This window comes from Lepidochelys olivacea, assembly GCF_965140295.1.
Source record: "Lepidochelys olivacea isolate rLepOli2 genome assembly, chromosome: 9".
Lineage (NCBI taxonomy): Eukaryota > Metazoa > Chordata > Testudines > Cheloniidae > Lepidochelys > Lepidochelys olivacea.
Genome location: NC_140419.1, coordinates 32,927,214 through 32,946,024, shown reverse-complemented (window position 1 = coordinate 32,946,024; position 18,811 = coordinate 32,927,214). Strand labels below are relative to the sequence as shown.

The window sequence follows — 18,811 nt, the reverse complement described above, 5'->3', positions numbered from 1 at the left end:
TCCATTATACTACTTTAAATAATGCCTCTCCCTCCTAGTGTCTTCACTTTCAAATATAGTAGGGACTATTAAAACTGGGCATTTATTCCCCATGGTAACTAACCTTATTGTGGCATTGGAATTATTTTCAAATATACGGCAAATTCTGCTGTAAAAGTCCATTTTTAGTAACGCTATACTGTCTTCTACTTTAATTTGTGTAAACTCATGTTTTTGCATCCATATAAGATTTATTAACTTGTTAAATCTTGAACACTAGTTTGAATATGTGAAGTTCTATGTGAGTGACAGGCATTATAATTATAAATGGATAAATATATTGAAATTCATTCATCTCTTATTTGCGTTCAAGCTCTCTAGGAGAATGGCTTGCAATATTTACTATCTGTATCTTCACCTAACTTTATTTTGTAGAGGTGTTCCTGCTGATATTCAAATTGAGATTGATGGGGATAGAGAAACCGAAAGAATTTATTCACTTTTTGCTATCAACATGCCTAAACTACAAAAGATGGAAGGTATCTGAATACTAATTCAATGGAGTTACAGTAGCATAAAATAATTGTAATGGCATGGAGAATAAGACTGATAATGTCATGTTAATGTTTTATACTTACAATTTTATATAAAATTAAAATGAATGTACTTTCTACTATATTTCTGATATTGCTGTATGATCAAATCATTCTCATTCAGCAGTTTGAGGTTGTCGTCTCTGTATGTGCACATGTAACTCCCATTAATGTGCTAATTGGATTTGTTTGCAAATTAACGAGAATATATACAATTTCCATGCAGTGAGCAAAGGGAATGTCACTTATGCTCCCTTACACCTAGAGCCACTTGGTCTTGTACTACTGTTTTTTATTAGTGCTGAGAAAAAGAATCCTTGGTGGCATGACTAAGAGTCAAGAAAGAATCAGTTTTATGGCAGCATTACCGGTAGTCCTTCTATTGTAGGGACCCAATATGTAGAATAAATGTTAGACCCATTGAGGATGAACTTACAAAGCTAAACCAAGTTGCTCACCATATCTCATTATACCATTTTTCCTCCCTGGCTTAGTCCATTTTACGTTTGTTAAAAGTAACTCCATATTTGAAAACTTTGAAATCCCTATCTGATCAATGAGATGAGTTAGCTCTGTTTACTGAAAATAGAAAACTGTAACCTTTTATTTGTGGTGGTCTTTGTAGAGGCTTGTGGAAGTATTGCAGTCTATCAAGGTCCACAGAAAGAACTAGACGACTATTCTAATTTCACAATTGAGGACTCTGTAGCAACTTTCCAAACTCTTCAACAAATAATAGCCATAGTAGAAAAGCTGAACGAGCCTCATGAAAAATATCGGAAGAAAAGGTCATCAAGTGCTAAATATGGCAGTGAGTAAGTATCCTCTGTAATTCCGGCCACCCTGTATGTACATATGGGGAAAAAAGATGGGCGGTGGGGGCTTTCAAGCGGTACAAGTGTCTTAACACCTTCGGATGATAGCTGTTGAGTTTAAACCTGTCAGGGCAGGGATTCTTTTCTTCAGCGTGCAACACAAATGGGGGCCCCAAACCCAACTGGACATTTGGGGACTATCTTAATGTAAAAGTGTATTACTACTACTGTTAATACATAAATCAGGTATTTAGACGAGCTGATTCACCACCAGATTATCATGACACTTCATGGGGCATAATACTATTCCCCAGAGGTACTGCTTCTGAAACAGGATTCCCAGGAAACCAAGTCAGCAAACACTAACACTACTAAAAGTACTGCAACAATGACTGGTGTGAACACCTGTCAGTTTGACATACCATTGGCCATGGTAAAAGGTGGGTTACATCAGCAGTCAGGCTAGTCTAGAACTTCAGACTTAACTGTCAATCGTGAATAGTCATACTTTGTTTGTTTGTCATGGGGTTTTTTTTTTCCTTTGTGTAAGGAAGACCCAAATTGTAAGAGAAGGAGACCTCTTAACATTGATTTCCTGTTTGCTCAGTGATTTGAACAGGTCTGTTTCGGGGCTAATGTTGCTTTCGTGTGATAGCACATCAGGATTTGAGCAAATAATGAGACTTCCCAACATGCACTAAAAATTATGCAGAAAGTATAGCTTGACATTTTAAAACAAACTAAGTTAAATTATATGATTATTAGAAACCAGCTATTTTTCCAGCAAAAATACTTATATGCAGTTTTATTTTCCAGAGAAAACCCAATTGTTGGAAAAGTTTCCTAACAAAACTAAACTGTGGCTTATGTGGATTCGGAAGAAACTGGAAGTGTGTTTTTTTTGGTGGGTTTTTTATTCATGGTGTACACTTGTCCGAAGTATTTAAGAATGAACAGAAATGCTACCTGTGTTCACAATCTATTTAATATTTAATAGAGAAGTATTTGTTTGGGAAACTGATCATGAGGGTTATTCCTGTTTTGATGAAGAACTTGAAGCTCCATGTTCTTGAAGTATCAGTTGTGAGTAAATCTAAATATTTCTGCAATTGCTTTTTTTTTTTTTTCTTGGAACATCCTAAAGGAATTAGCTTTCTGAAGGAGGAAAATCAACACCAATTGTTGATTGGATTACATCTCTCAATATACTGGACTCGCATTTAATCCACCATCAGTGCCTGCTGTGCTGAAAGTCTTGCAGTGGAAATCCCAACATATGGTGACTCAAAAGGATCTGAACCTTCACATTCAGTGCATGACTTTTTTCTCTTCCTTTGTCAAACTATTAATTTTGTCAGGTCTCCAAGGTAACTGCAACTGAAGTTTTATAAAATCATGCAATGTGTTCTGTGTACTGCAGACACCAATGTTAGTTATATTTTTATTTTAAAAAAAATTACTGAAGAAGGAGAAATCAGGGAATCTGTTATTAGATTGTACTTCTTGTTTACATTTGGGGTGAGCAGTGGATGGCGTTACATAAGACCACAGTCTGTTTTTCTTTTGTAAAAAATCAGGTACTAATTTTTCTTGATGTTTTTTTTAAATTATTATTATTATTTATTTTTAAAATGCAGATTAGCAACACTTTTTGGAAGCTAGCTTTCCTGCAAATGAGAAGAATGCAAATGTGACAATGCTGTGGTTGGTTGGATACTGTTCACTTTACATCTTCCCATCTAGGATTTTTTTGAAAATAAAAAATTGGCACATTTCGGTCCAGCTCACCTCTCATTACAGCTATATTAAATAATCTCTCTAGAATAATCACTCCAAGCACTTTAGATATCTGGACTGCCCCAGATTATATTTTTAGATACTTTGTAGTATCTAATCTTTATGATCAGTTGAATGATCAGTGCTGTTATGTGTTAAAAAATGCTTTATGACTATTTTTTAATTTCTAGTTATGTGGGGGTTTTTATTTGTCAGATCCAACAAATATGAACTGGCATTCTTGAGTTTAGAAAGTTTTGATTCTTGCTCTCTTCCTCTGAGAATTAATGTTTATGCTGAAAACCATATCTGTACATAATCCGTAGAAGCAAGGTAACACTTTGGAGAAGAGAAGGCTAAACTTTCCTTCACCAGTATTAAATATTATGGTATACATGGTAAAGTAAAATAAAATAAAACACACTGTGTACAGGTAGTACTTCATTTTTGGAGCACTTGCTGTTTTTTTATAATCATGATTTGCCCCAGTCAGAGTTGAGAATGTAATTCATCAGTACAAATGTAGATCCACAATGTTTACAAAACAATAAGCTGTTTAAAATACTGTTGTAGGGTGCCTTCTTCTAAAATCCAGTCAGTTGGTATCACAGGATTGAAATCACTGTTGAAATTAAGGTAACTTTTCTATTAGAACAATCACTTTTTAGTATTAAAGCAACTGATTGAAATCAGTTGGGATTTGATACCAGTGTCTTCAACATTAAATCATTTATTACTACTTGCCATTTTACCAACAAGTAGTGTCCTGTTTTTGCATTACTTTACTATTGGATGTATTCTTAAAAGAATTTTACTTGCCCTCAATTTCAGTTAGAAAAAATTCAATTTGTTGTTGACACCCAGAAATGTATTCTGTCAAGGTCAATTTGACCTAGCTATTTGCCAAAGAAACAAGGTTTGCCAGATTTGAACAGCACTAATAAGTGTTAGAATTAAAAGGAGTACTTGTGGCACCTTTAGAGACGAACAAATTTATTTGAGCATAAGCTTTCATGAGCTACAGCTCACTTCATCGGATTTTTCGTGAGCTACAGCTCACTTCATCGGAATCCAATGAAGTGAGCTGTAGCTCACGAAAGCTTATGCTCAAATAAATTTGTTAGTCTCTAAGGTGCCACAAGTCCTCCTTTTCTTTTTGCGAATACAGACTAACACGGCTGCTACTCTGAAACCTGTTAGAATTAAGTTTTGCTATTTATTGTGACCAGCCTTATTACAAAATGTGCTTGTGTCTGTTTCTTGAAGCCTGTTTCTGTCACTTAACAGCAAAGTTAAATATATAACAAGCTTAAATCTTATATTATTGTAAGGAAAAAAAAAACCTTTTGAAAATGCACTTTTCATTTGCTTTGATGGTACTAGACTATATAGAAAAGGACAGCTAGGCCTTTAAGACCTTAGGCCTTTAAAATATAATTTGTCATTTTATAGTATGTTTAAAAATGCAGTAGGTACTCTAGAATTAAATTAGGTACAAATAAGAGATTAATATTCAAGTTGCTTTCACTTTGATTAGCCTAGACATTAAAACATTGCTCAGTAATTAGTTTTATTTGGACTGTAAATTCTTTTTTAATTTTTAATTTGTGTAAGGATGATGTATTGTTGAAAATGTATTTTTATTTAAATTTATTTTCTTATAAAATATTAAAAACTTTTGTAACATTGCTTGAGAACAACTCACAAATAAATGATGACATATTGATTCGGGCTATGTATTTTCTGTGAGGCTTGGTTCTCTTAAAAATTGTTGGTAGCTTAATTGCATAGTGAAGTAGAATTATTTGCTACAATCTATCTTCCATCTTACAGAAACAACATGAAGTGAAATTCAGTAATCCTGTATGGCTACCTCATAGATTCAATTACTTTCTGATTTAGGACTACTAAGTGGAGAGAAAAGCACTATTAATAGAGGGTCCCTTAGCATAACAATTTGCACAGGAGGGTAGCAGTGTGGTCAATCTTGAAAGGCGTACCCTATTAAATTGGTGAGTGGTCTGATGCATTTAAGGATATTTGGGTGTCTTTGTCATTGTATGACATGCTCATTTTGATTGGCATTTTAACTTGTCTGTCACTTCCTGTCCTAAAGAGGAGTGCTAAATAAGCACCACCATCTTCTCTGTTGTAACTCAAATAGGTTTGATAAATTACTTTATAAACAAGCCGCCTTTATCTCACACTTGTCTTTTACCTTACCTTGTTTTTATTCTGTCTCCTCTCCACCATGATTTAAGGATATGTATTTTTCTTTTATGTGTATCAGCAAAATCTGTAGTCTAAACGTGTGGTCAGTATACCATAGAATAGTTTTATAGGAATAGGACCCGCACCACTTGAGATGCTTCTTTTGGTTGTGCCAGTCACTGAAGTTGTTCCTTTCCTGCTGGCCTGAGAGCTCTTCAGTGGGAGCCATGTAGCAACCTTTCTGATCATTTTGGAATCTGTGTTGATTGGCTCAGGAGCAAGTTGTATTAAAGCCTTAGTTTGGAAAGTAAAGGAACAATTAAACTGGGGCGTCAAGAAGAAGGAAATAAAGGACTACCTCCTTTCCCAGGACTGGTGACAAATAGTGAAAAATATCAGCAATAAACCAGACTTAATACCAAACAAATTTTAAAGCTGGATATTGGTAAGAATTTGCCTACTTAATGTAAATGGTCTTGTAGATGCAGAACAACATTTTAGGATGTTCCAGCTGACTTTGGGATGGGGGGCGAGAATAATTTACCAGAAAGAAAAAATACAGTAGGCACGGACAGCTTTGGCCAACGAACCATTGCCATATTATAGAATGTTTTCTGCAATTATGATTTTGTATCTGGTAAGTACTGCACAGCAAAGCCCTAAAAATGACAGGTATTTTAAATCTTCAGTGTATTTCAAGTTTAACTGCTTTGGCTGTGCTGAGTTACAAATGCTCTAATTTGATTAAACCCAATTGGAATAACATTTCACGATCACCTGTGTTTTGTTTAAAATGCTTCTCTTTGATGCCTTTATTTTCCCAGGCTTGGCAGATTGGCGGTTGAGTTTCATATAAAATTTGGCAGAGGGCCAGTGAAGCATGCAGTAAAATATGTTAATGGACCTTAACAATGTCAATATGTCAATCCTCTTGATCAAAAGTTCAGTCTTCAAGATGTTAGCATGACTTCTCTCTAGCTAAGGCCTTGTCTGCATGGGGGAAATTGACCAACATAGCTATTCTGGAATAGTGTCTCCACACAGTGCTCTTCTGGAACAGCTAGGCCAATCAATTTCCCTTATAGACCAGGCCTATCACCATTCTGTCAGAGTGCTTGCCCCTCTCACCACCACCCACTGAGATTGCTTCTTTCTGTGACCAATGCATCGTTTTGAGTTTCTAAACCATGACTCAGATAGGGCCTTACCAATGATGGTATGATTTCTAGGCCAATTATACTTCCAGTTTTGCTACAGAATTTACAAGCACATGGGCAACGTCTTTGTAGCTAAATGTCATTTAATCACTTAGTGCCTTAGATCCAAGTTCTCAAATGCAGGGGCTGTGTGAACACTGCATTTATGTAAACACCTCCCCTTCCTAGCCATTTCTTGTAGTGATCCCACAGTTCCTCATTTGGTCATTAAGTAATCATTTATTATTACAGCCATTTATATAGCACCAATCACTGTAAAATAAGTGCCTTTTAAATGACTTGAATTGAGAGCACTTGTATATTAGGGAAAAAGAAAAGGAGTACTTGTGGCACCTTAGAGACTAACAAATTTATTTAAGCGTAAGCTTTCGTGAGCGACAGCTCGCTTCATCAGCTGCATTCAGTGAGCTGCAGCTCACGAAAGCTTATGCTCAAATAAATTGGTTAGTCTTTAAGGTGCCACAAGTCCTCCTTTTCTTTTTGCGAACACAGACTAACATGGCTGCTACTCTGAAACTTGTATATTAGGGGTACACAATCTAACTGCTGGTTCCCATTTGTGCTTCAAAGGTGCAGTGGAACATGAATTCTTATTTTTTGCAGCCCCTAAAGTAAATCCAAAACCACTGGAGCCACGTGAAAGGATAGATCACTATTTGTTTGAATGAAAACTCCAGTCCCCATTCAGCATAAAATGAGTATTTCACTAGAGGCAGTGTTGTGCCTGTCTTCTGTGTTCATGAAGTTAACACGAGAGGAAAAGCTTGTAGGAGTTATTGGTCACTGCTGCAGACAGGGAGAGTCCTCTCTGGCACCCCATCCAAGGCCTGGGGCAGCCTGCCTGCTGCACCCCAAACCCCTTCCCAGAACCCACACCGACCACCCCAAGGCTGCTCCCACACACCCTCCTGCACCCCAACCCCTGTCCTAGCCCAGAGCCTGCACCCCTCCCACACCCAAACTTCCTTCCAGAGCCTGCACCCAAACTCCCTCTCAGAGCCTTAGGTTGGGGAACGGACTTGGACCCGTTCTGGGCACCACCAAAAATTATACAAACCTGCCAACCCTGTTCCTGGGCTCTTTTGAGAACAAATTGTGCCCTGCCTGTTCTCAGCCAGCTGATCCTTGCCTTGCTAGGACCTGGGGCTCTGAGTCAGGTAGGCATATTTTGTTCCACCCTACCCCAAGAAGCCATGACTCAAACATGGAAAAGGCCATGGAGATGCAGACCGTAATGGGAAGAGGAAAACTTTCAGCAGCCAGCCCAGGGATAAGTCCTCAAGGCAGAACAGGATGAGAGAGGAAAAACCCTTTAGGGGCTTCAGGACCCTACCCCAAGTCCTAAAATGGGTCCTAAGTTCCCTAGAAAGAGAAGCAGGGCTTATACTCAGCTCCTCCTCTTCCTAGCTTGCATCAGGAAACTCCAGCAATGAAATCCCATTCCCCAGTCAGGCAGGAGAGTGACCCCCCCCAGGGGTAGGAGACATACAGAGGGTTCAAGGCATTTTGCACAAGACCATGACCCAGCCACAGCTGAGCTGCGATGCCAAAAAAATCCCAAGAGAGCAAAAAGGAAAGGAAAAACTATAAATCTATGTGTTTCAACATTTTTGATACCAGACAGATTTTGCTGTCTTCCTAAACTGCCAGGGAGATCTCAGACTGGTGCTGCTCGACAGACCACTCATTGAGAAACTCTGCTATAAATAATCTAAAAGATATTTGTCCTCTGACTCAGACACCACCCCTACTGAGGAAGGAGAGCTCTCAAATTCAGGCTCTGAGAAGGACATGGAAAAAATGAAAAAACAGTTCCCCCTCCCCTGAAATCTTTGAAATCATGTGCTAAAAGGTTGCATCTACAATTCATATCCAGCCTGAGCAGCCACTAGAAGACAGCCTTAAGGTAAATTTCTGACTTCTAAGTTTGTCCCTGAGAGCAATCCTGTGAGAATGTGATCAGAGAGGAATGGGAAGCCCCTGATAAAGGTGAATGCCTGAGCAGGCATGCACTTGTAAGTTGCAAGAGCCAAAAACATGCCATTACAGATATACCAGTCACAGCAGCATCTCTAGCACAAGATACAGTATTCCCACCTGAAGGGGATTTCCTTACCAAAGATCCAACTGGTAGAAAGCTGGAAGCCACCCCTCAGAAGGGGCTTTGTTGGCCACCATTAGAGCATCTCTGGTGGCTACACACTTTGCAAGAACCATAGCGTCCTGGCTGTATGACCCTTAAAGCTATGAAGGACAGAGACCATCCTGACTTCAGGTCTACAGAAAATTTCCTTACCAACAGCCTTTGTGGAAGATGCCTCAATGGCTGCAGTGAGATTTTCAGCCAGTTCATGGCATCCAGCTCAGCAGCCACACATCACATCTGGCTTTGGCCCTGGAAGATTGACATGCCAAACAAATGTTGTGGTCATCTAAATTCACAAGCTCCCCCCTCTTGTGGAGGGAGACTTAACATAGTGGCAGAAAGCATTGCCAAACCGAAACCTCCCCTACTCTCCCTACACAGTACTCTGAGAGACTATAAAAACACTCCTTTTGTTCATTCTCTTCACAAAGGTACCAGAGGAAAGAGGACAATCAGGAAAATTCTGGAACCAGGAATCCACCACCTCTATGAGCCCACTATGACGACAAACTACTGTGCTTCTACCCACACCTGAATCTAGAAGGTAGAATTTCCCATTTCTCAAAAGAATGGTTTTGATTGACCACAAAGTTGTAGCACAGCATATGTCCCTGCTGTCAGATGATTCATTCCAAAGCTGTGTGAAAAGTTGTGGAATAGGACTAGTAACCATAACTTTAATGCCAACCAATAATCTATGTACTGTAGGCTATAGCTGGCATGCCTAACTATCAAAATTAAATACTGCCTGGTGAATAGGAAGGCATCCAGGGAGGGTAGAAAGGTTGGAAACACTGCTGGCTGAAAGGAATGTTCAGGTAAGAAATTCACCATTCTGCAACCAACATCTCCCACAACTCTGATATGTATGGGAAGTAGCAAGAAGTGAACAGACCTTGAGAAGGCTAAGAAAAACAGAATGATAGGGAAACCCTGCTGAGTTAGTTGCCCAAAATAGCAGTGCTTTTACAGGACCACCAACTGCAGCATCTTCCTCCCAAAGGCGGCGTCTGCAGAAGACAGGGCATCCACTTTATAGTATATAAGAAAGGTATTGACCAATGACCACAGAGCTGCACTGTGGATCTCTGCAGTCGAAGCACAAGCTGTTTCTGCTGGCAAAGTCACCATAAAGCTTGTTGAGTGTGTCTTTGTTTTGGCTGGAACAGGAATACCTGACATCTTGTATGCCTCTGTGATGCATAGCTTGATCCATGTAGCTAGCAACAGCTTGGATACCCTGAGCCCTTGGTGCTTCAGATGAAAGGAGACAAGGAATCTGATCTTCTTGTCAATGTGATGCACTTGATATAGCTCTTTGGGTATGTCTTCACTGTAGTTAGATACCCACAGCAGGCCTGTGCCAGCTGACTTAGGCTGAGGAGCTCAGGGCTAAGGGACTGTTTAATTCAATGGTGGGAAACCTGTGGCCCGTCAGGATAATCTGCTGGTGGGCCATGAGACCGCGTTTACATTGACCGTCTGCAGGCACTGCCACCTGCAGCTCCCAGTGGCCACAGTTCGCCGTTACTGGCCAATGGAGCTGGGAGAAGCAGCTATATGGGGGCTGCAGGCAGCTGTCTCGTGGCCCACTAGTGCTTTACCCTGTCGGGCCACAGGTTACCCACCACTGGTTTAACTACAGTGTAGATGTTTTGGGCTTGGGCTGCAGACCAAGCTCGGAGACCCTCCCACCTTGCAGGGTCCCAGAGCCCAGGCTGCAGCCTGAGCCTGAATGTCTACATGGCAATTAAACATCCCCTTAACCCAGGCCAGCTGCAGGTGTGTAATTGTAGCATAGACATACCCTTAGTGCTACCTCAATGTTTAAGTGTACCACAGTATTTCTGGGGCGGGTTCTGTGCCTTTGGACAGAATGGAGGGAGAATGATCTCCTGTGAGGCAGGGAAAGATGAATTTCTCTCAACAAGAACAGTTCCAGGATTCTTAGCACCACCTTGTCATCATGAAACACATACTGAGGTTCCTGCATTGTCCTAAATAATTCTCTTTAAGGCATTAACATGCCCTTCTCTGATACAGGGTAAGTCTGCCTCTCACTAAAATGCTGAGTGTTCAGTCCTCAGCTTCTGCCCAATAAAGTAGGAGGAGAATATTTTACTTTCAGCTTAGGCTTTCGCTGTAAGGCTATGTCTACACAGAAGCTGGGAGCATGCCTCCCTGTGTGGGTAGACAGACAGGCACTAGCTCTGTTTGAGTTAGCATACTAAAAAACAGCAGTGTGTCTGCAGCGGCCTGGGCTGCAGCTCAAGCTAGCCACCAGAGTTCTTACCCAAGGGGTTGGGCATGTTCTTGTATTCGGTCAGCTAGCCCAAACCACAGCCTAAATGCCTGTAACCACACTGCTATTTTTAGTGCACTAGCTCGAACAGTGCTAGCACGTGTCTGTCCACCCGTGCTGGGAAGTGCGCTCCCAGTTGCCGTGTAGACATACCCCAAATAATGTTTTGTAGTTGCAAACTGGCTAGCCTGGCTGCTGGACTAACACCTGTTACCTTCACCCAACGTTTTACAAAAAGCTAATTGTAAGAAGGGTGTGTGTGTCATGCTGTGATTGCTAGTGACCTGTACCTCTATAACTGCTTCAATGGCTCTGTATTTTGTAATATTTAGTGTATCCATATCTGATTTAATTAGGTTGCGGAAAAGGGTCTATTAAGAAAGGTTAGTGAAAAGTGAATACTACAAAGCCTACCTTCCCGAGTTTCCAGTGAGACCCTTCCCTATTTCCCAGGTCACATAAAGATGAGCCTGTGTTTATGGCAGCCTGTATAAAAACAAGGTATTTGGAAAAGAAAAACACATACAGAATATCAATATGTCTTTATCTAATCTAAATATTGTTGTATTTAAAAATGTAGGTGCAATCTTGTAAACTGCTCTGGGTAGGTGAACCCCTACACTTGCATGGAGCATCTTGCAGGTATGGAGCCTTTGAGAGAAGGATGCTTCGGTGGTTAGGGTGCTGGTGTTATTTTTCTGCTCCACCACACACTGCTTGAGTAACCTTGAGCAAGTCACAAAGGGTTCTTCTACACAAACTTTTAGTTCATGGCAAGGTGGGGTGTGGATCTACCCCACAACTAGCTTGCTATACACCAACTGTCCATGTGGACACTGCTGACATGCATTAACAGTTGTTTAATACACTTATCTAGTTATTTTTGAAATAGGACTAATCAGAGTGCATTAATGAATTATTAATGTGCATCAGCAGGGCCCCCACGGACAGTCAGCCTGTGGCAGGCTAGTGTGAGACACATTCACACCCCAGCCATGAAACTGTTCACATAAACAGGCCAGTTCCTCATCTGAAATAGAAATAATAGCACTGTCTTACCTCACAGTGGAGTTGTGAGGATACATAAATACAGATTGTGAGGGTACAGATACTGTGGTCACTGGGACCATATATGTAAATAAGATGAAGTAGCAAACAAGCAAAAAGCTCCTTTTGGTGCTCTGGAATTTCCAAAGGTTTCTCTGAGTCTCATGATCTCACATTGACAAACAATAAATTACACAATAAAATAGTCCAGGAGATTTCACCTAGAACTAAAACAGCGAATTAACTGCCTGTGGGGAGGAAAACTGGTCAAATTAGGGGTCCAATCCTGTAGTCCTAATTCTGGCAAAACTGTCATTTACTTCAATGAGAGGTTTTACCATACTAAGGAATAAAAGACTGGCCCCTTTTATATTGCATTTTCAATTTCGAAAGAAAATTCCATTAAGAGCAAATACCATGTGCTCTGTATAGTAAAGTACATAACAAGCCATGGTGAATGTTGTATCACTTGCTGTAAACACAGTTTTATTTTAAAACAAATGTAAATTAATTCAAAGTTTGCCAAGACTGTAAATCCAATTCTGATCCCATAGATGTCAATGGCAAAATTCTTTTTGACTCAAAGGGAAGCAGGATCAGATCAAAGCTGATCACTTTCAGCAGAAGCTGAAGGACAACCCAGGGAAGAATAGACCAGTCAGCTTAACTTCTGTACCCAGAAAGATAATGGAGCAAATAATGAAACAATCAATTTGCAAACATCTAGAGGATAGTAAGGTGATAAGTAACAATCAGCATGGATTTCTCAAAAACAAATCATGTCAAACCAACCTGATAGCTTTCTTTTGACAGGGTAACAAGCCTTGTGGATGGGGGGAAAGTGGTAGACGTGGTATATCCTGACTTTAGTAAAGCTTTTGATACTGTCTCGCATGACCTTCTCATAAACAAACCAGGGAAATGCAGCCTAGATGGAACTACTCTAAGGTGGGTGCAAAACCGTTCCCAGAGAGTAGTTAGTGGTTCGCAGTCACGCTGGAAGGGCATAATGAGTGGGGTCCCACAGGGATCAGTTCTGGGTCCAGTTCTGTTCAATATCTTCATCAAAGATTTAGATAATGGCCTACAGAGTACACTTATAAAGTTTGCGGACAATACCAAGCTGGGAGGGGTTGGAAGTGCTTTGGAGGATAGGATTAAAATTCAAAATGATCTGGACAAACTGGAGAAATGATCTGAAATATGATGAAATTCAATAAGGACAAATGCAAAGTACTCCATTTAGGAAGGAACAATCAGTTGCACACATACAAAATGGAAAATGACTACCTTGGAAGGAGTACTGCGGAAAGGGATCTGGGGGGTCATAAGCTAATGAGAGTCAACAGTGTAACGCTGTTGGGGGGGAAAAAAAGCGAACATCATTCTGGGATGTATTAGCAGGACTGTTGTGAGCAAGACACGAGAAGTAATTCTTCCGCTCTACTCTGCTCTGATTAGGCCTCAACTGGAGTACTGTGTCCAGTTCTGGGTGCCACATTTCAGGCACCATGTGGACAAACTGGAGAGAGTCCAGAGAAGAGCAACAAAAACGATTAAAGGTCTAGAAAACATAACCTATGAGGGAAGATTGAAAAAATTGGGTTTGTTTAGTCTGGAGAAGAGAAGACTGAGAGGGGATATGATAACAGTTTAAGTATGTAAAAAGGTTGTTACAAGGAGGAGGAAGAAAAATTGTTTTTCTTAACCTCTGAGGACAGGATAAGAAGCAATGGGCTTAAACTGCAGTAAAGGAGGTTTAGGTTAGACATTTGGAAAAACTTCCTAACTGTCAGGGTCATTAACCACTGGAATAAATTGCCTAGGGAGGTCGTGGAATCTCCATCATTGGAGATTTTTAAGAGCAGTTTAGACAAACAGAATAGTCTAGGTAATTAGTCCTACCACGAATGCAAAGAAATGGACTAGATGACCTCTCCAGGTCCCTTCCAATTCTATGATTCTGTGTCTACATATCATTTTCCTGCTGTGCTATCTACTCTGTTCTTGTGTATCAGCAATGAAGTGAAAATGACAAGAATCTTGTTCTAAGTGTTTCCAAGAACAAAAATGTATGTAATATTTTCTTTTGCCTGCACATATAAATGGAGCAGAGGACCACCACATGGAAATCCTAATTACAGGGACCTGTCCTTCAAAACAAAATTTTGGCCTATTAATTTTAAATGTCCTTATATAAACCAAAAAAATCTTCTGTTCTTAACTCAGATTACTTGGAGGATGTTGTATTTTGAAAATTTAGCTAAACTGCAAGAATAGTTGTTTACAGAAACAAGATTTTCTGTCTTTAGAATTCTTGAAATCCTCAGATTTCTCTGATCATGACATTAGACCTAGTACGGTGTGAAGACTGCACTGGGTGTCAGTCTTAACACTGAATTTTCCTGTTCTTGTAGTTGTAAGCAAACCTCTTACATTTATCTGAAGATAGTTTTATGTATTTAATATTATTAGGCAATTCAATACCCGGCCCCAATCCTGCAAGCATTTATGCATGCACTTAACATTGCACATGTAAGTAGCCCCAGTGAAGTCAATTGCAGAACTCAGGAGTGCAAAGTTTAAGCACATGCATATTTGTTTGCAGAATCAAAGCCCAAATTTCTGATTGCTGCTTTGTATTTAAAAACATAGTCTAACGCTTACTCATGCAACTGGTCCCTAAACAAATGGGAATATTTCCACTGATGTCAATAAGATTGGATCACACCGACAACCCTATTCAAGTCAGTTGGACTACTTGCGTGAGTAAGGGATGAAGAATCAGGCCAATAAAGAGCACTACTGACAGCATACTGAGTAGAACTGAGCAACACTTTATCAAATAGTACATTTGCCAAAAAGTACATTTTTCTGGGCACTGAAACAATTCTTGAATATGGGTCAAAGTTAATAAATAGTTTTGGATGGGGAAAAATGGAACTTTTTTTTTCCTTTTTGGAAATATTGAAATTGTTCATTTCAACTTTTAATTTTGAATTGATGTTTTCTAAACAAAATGTCATTTTGCATCAAACAAAAAAAAATTAGTTTTTCATTTGATAGAAACCAAAAAAATTCAATTTTGGTTTGAAACAAGTCAATATTTTAAAGATTTTTCAGGTTAGTCACCAATCCAAAAAAAAACAAAATTTGTTCAGCTCTAGTACTGAGGTAAGGATAGCACAGTCCACCAGCCAGTTTAATGGAGAAATGCATATTATTCACCTAATGTGTTTCAATATGTATTTCTTATTTTTACTATGAAAGGTTTTATATTTACTAGTAATATAGTTTAGTATATTTATTCTGTGATTTTATATATATAATATATAAAAAATATTGTTTTATCATGGCTTTAGTCTACTGAGGAAATATATAATTTAATAAACAGTTTTTTAAATGTAATGATTACACCAAATTGTGTTAACTGCTTCCCAAATGTAATTTTATAAAATCAAAGCTATTTTGAGCTGATTGCAAAAGTGTCTTAAATCAGCATATTTCCTTAATGAATAAAATTCACCCATATTTCAAAATTACCATTTGAAATATTTTTCTAAATTTGATCCTGCAGAAAATTTTAAAAGTAGAACATGCTAACCGAGGGCCACATCTGGGTATGGAAATTGTATGGCAGGCCATGAATGCTCACAAAATTGGGGTTTGGGTGTGGGAGGGCTCTGGTTGGGGGTGCTGGGGCTGGAGATGAGGGGTTGGGGGTGCAGGAGGGTGCTCCAGGCTGGGACTGAGGGGGATCAGGGCTGGGGCAGGGGGTTGGGGCAAGGACGGGGGCAGGCTCCAGGCAGTGCTTACCACAAACAGCTCCCAGAAGCAAACAGTGGAATGTCCCCTCTCCAGCTCCTAGGGGTAGGCGCAGCCAGGCAGATCTGCTCGCCCTGTCTGCAGGCACCGCCCCTGCAGCTCCTATTGGCTTCTGTTCCCGGCCAATGGGAGCTGTGGGGACAGCATGCAGAGCCCCCTGGCTGCCCCTATGCATAGGAGTCAGAGTGGGGACATGCCACTACTTCCGGGAGCCGTGTGGAGTGGGGCAAGAGCCCGATCCCGCACCCCAGCTGGAGCACGAGCAGGGTAAACCTCAGACCCCACTTCCCAGCAGAAGCTTGAGGGCCAGATTAAAATGTCTGGAGGGCCGGATGTGGCTCCCGGGCCATAGTTTGCCTACCTCTGTGCTAACTGCTTTAAAATATTAGCAAAATTTTAGTGTGATCAAATAAGGATTTAAAATACTATGGGTTTTTTAATGTAAAGTCTTGTTCAGTGTTTTCACAATAAAAAGGACAGAACATTTTTTGATAAAAATCTTGCAGTTCCCTTTTACATACCTTTATTTTGGATTTTTTTCCCCCAAAAGTCATCAACTTTGCAAAAGGAAGTAATTGTTTTGAACTTCAGAACTTGTTTATCTTCCTATAAATTTGTAATTTGTTCACTTTGGTAAAATATTTTGATTAATATCTCCAAGTGCAACCCTGAAACATGTAAAATGGAGAAGAACGGATGTTAACTGAAATCCAGTTGTTAGTTTATGTTGTCTTATCACAGGCTACTCTAGCTGTGCACAGTCGGCAGACGTTGATTTTAACAGTTTTGCCATCTGATAGCAGAAAAGCTTTTTACCTAAAGCCAACTTAGTATTTTAAAGCTTCTGCTTTTCGGTCTCCAATGGAGTCCCTAGTTGTGGTCACTTGTCCTGCACAGAGGTGAGAAGGCAACCGTGAGTAAACACTTCCAGCAACTCTACAGAGGCTTAAAATCAAGATTTGTAACAATAAAATATCTTACCTGAGACACTTGAAAACCGCAAGACTGATTCTGGTTTCCTGTCCATGGCTGCAGGTTCCTCAGAAACTTCAATATCTCCCCATTTCACTCCCAGGTGGAATTTCAAGAACAAGTTCAGCAGTGGAGAGGAGCAGACACACATCAAGTGATGTTTGTGAGGGGTGTGATGCTGTATGATTGAATATGAACATTTATATAATTGATATTACCACTATTATACAGTTGCAACAAATCTTGTCTAAACTATGTTGTGTAAGGTGTCAATGGAAAAGTTATGATTTTCTAAGTATGAGTATTCTGTTTATATGCATGTATCATCTTTGTATCTAAAGTTATGAATATTGGTCATGGACTTATCCATGAACACAACACATGTGTAAGATAACACCCAGTAGATAAAATTTTCATGGAGGCCAGACAGCGATATGTTGATGGCACATTAAGGACACTTCACTCAAAAAATGGGCAACAGAAGAAACTCCTCCTACCCAGTAAGCCTTCCTGGGAGGCCTCAGAAAGAATATGGGCAGTGGCGGCCCCTGTATGTCATCGAAGCATGTAGGAACATGTGATATGCTCATGTGACCCTGGACTCCATCTTGGGCCAGTAACTTTCCACAAATAGAGGCTGGGAGCTTAGTTTAGGACAGTAAAATTCCATGCACATGGCAGAGGATATAACAGGATGCCTGAGATCTCCATTTTGTCTTCATTTCCTGTTTCATTTCTCTGGACTGGATTTCTAACACGGAAGCTTTGAAAAAAGACTGATGGCCCCCAATATGCCTGGGTAAATTCCACAGAGACTTTTTGCAAGCCAGCAGTTTATTCCATCATTGCTATGATCCTGATCTATGAACACTGAAAAATCACTTGCATGTATATGATCTATTAACCATTAATAACGCTCTTCTTTTTTATTAAACTTTTATTTTTTAGTTACTAAAGGACTGGCATCAGCATAATTATTGAGTAAGAGCTGAGTTATATATTGACCTAAGTGGCTGATCTCTTGGGATTAGAAGGATCCTATAATTGATTACATTGGTTTTCAGTAACTACTTATCATATAAAAAGAAAAGAAGTACTTGTGTCTGGGGCATAAAAACCAAGGCTAGAATGCCTAAGGAGACTGCATTTTTGATTAACAGGTGTGGTGATACAGAAGTTTACTTTTGTTACTGGCTTGGTATAACCTAATAACCACCAGTTTGGGGGGAATCTGCCCTATTTCTCAACAGTGTGTCCTGAATTTGGCATTGCGGTGACAAGGGGTCAGTGAGGGGCTCAAAATCAAGAAAGATTTTTCTCTGAATCAGTATTTTCCCCCCCAGACATTGTAATCGCAATACAGAGCTACAGCACTCTGAGGGAGTTACCATTTGAATTGCAGGCTAGTAGGTTAAGGGGTGGGAGCTCTGGCTCTTTAAACACCATTGCTCAAGTGTTCCCATTCTGAATCCTGTGACTTGGTTGCTTAGTGACAGATGAACACTCAGTCTGTCTGAAGCTGAGAAGGAGCCTAGAGGGAAAATCAACAAGGTGGAGTCTTTCAGAGTAACAGCTGTGTTAGTCTGTTTTTGCAAAAAGAAAAGGAGTACTTGTGGCACCTTAGAGACTAACCAATTTATTTGAGCATGAGCTTTCGTGTAGCTCACGAAAGCTCATGCTCAAATAAATTGGTTAGTCTCTAAGGTGCCATAAGTACTCCTTTTCTTTTTGCAAGGTGGAGTCTGTCTGCACTTGTGAAAATCAATCACCTACAGCAATACTCAGACCTGGCATTTGTAACACAGTTTTCATCTATAGATCTCAACACACTTTACAAAGGACAGTAAGTATTAGAACAAATCAGCTCCTTCCTTCTGCAGTTCTAGACAGCCAAAGTCACTATCAGCACCATTACTCCTATGCAACAT

At 39.8% G+C, this 18,811-nt stretch overlaps 2 protein-coding genes across 7 annotated transcripts in view; one reads left to right on the top strand and one right to left on the bottom strand.

Moving 5' to 3' along the window:
* The window catches only part of RASA2 (RAS p21 protein activator 2), a 110,346-nt gene extending 105,575 nt beyond the window's left edge, over positions 1–4,771 (top strand). Inside the window, exons 22-25 of one of the 3 annotated variants that reach the window (XR_014712966.1) lie at positions 415–518; positions 1,198–1,387; positions 2,204–2,291; positions 2,532–4,771. Coding sequence is in view for 2 of the 3 variants with exons in the window: in XM_084639014.1 (XP_084495140.1) it covers positions 415–518; positions 1,198–1,387; positions 2,204–2,234 (325 nt within the window). In the remaining variant the exon portion in view is untranslated. The other 2 variants (XM_084639015.1, XM_084639014.1) reach the window with 2 other exon arrangements.
* The window catches only part of LOC311526214 (uncharacterized protein), a 74,546-nt gene that overhangs the window by 10,644 nt on the left and 45,091 nt on the right, over positions 1–18,811 (bottom strand). For 2 of the 4 annotated variants that reach the window (XM_084639018.1, XM_084639019.1), the window contains exon 4: positions 16,893–17,061. The exons of 1 other annotated variant lie outside the window; for it this stretch is intronic. In XM_084639018.1, coding sequence (XP_084495144.1) covers positions 16,893–17,061 — 169 coding nt within the window. Of the gene's footprint in view, positions 1–16,528; positions 16,801–16,892; positions 17,062–18,811 lie in introns of those variants that run through there. One more of the 4 variants, XM_084639023.1, reaches the window with a different exon arrangement.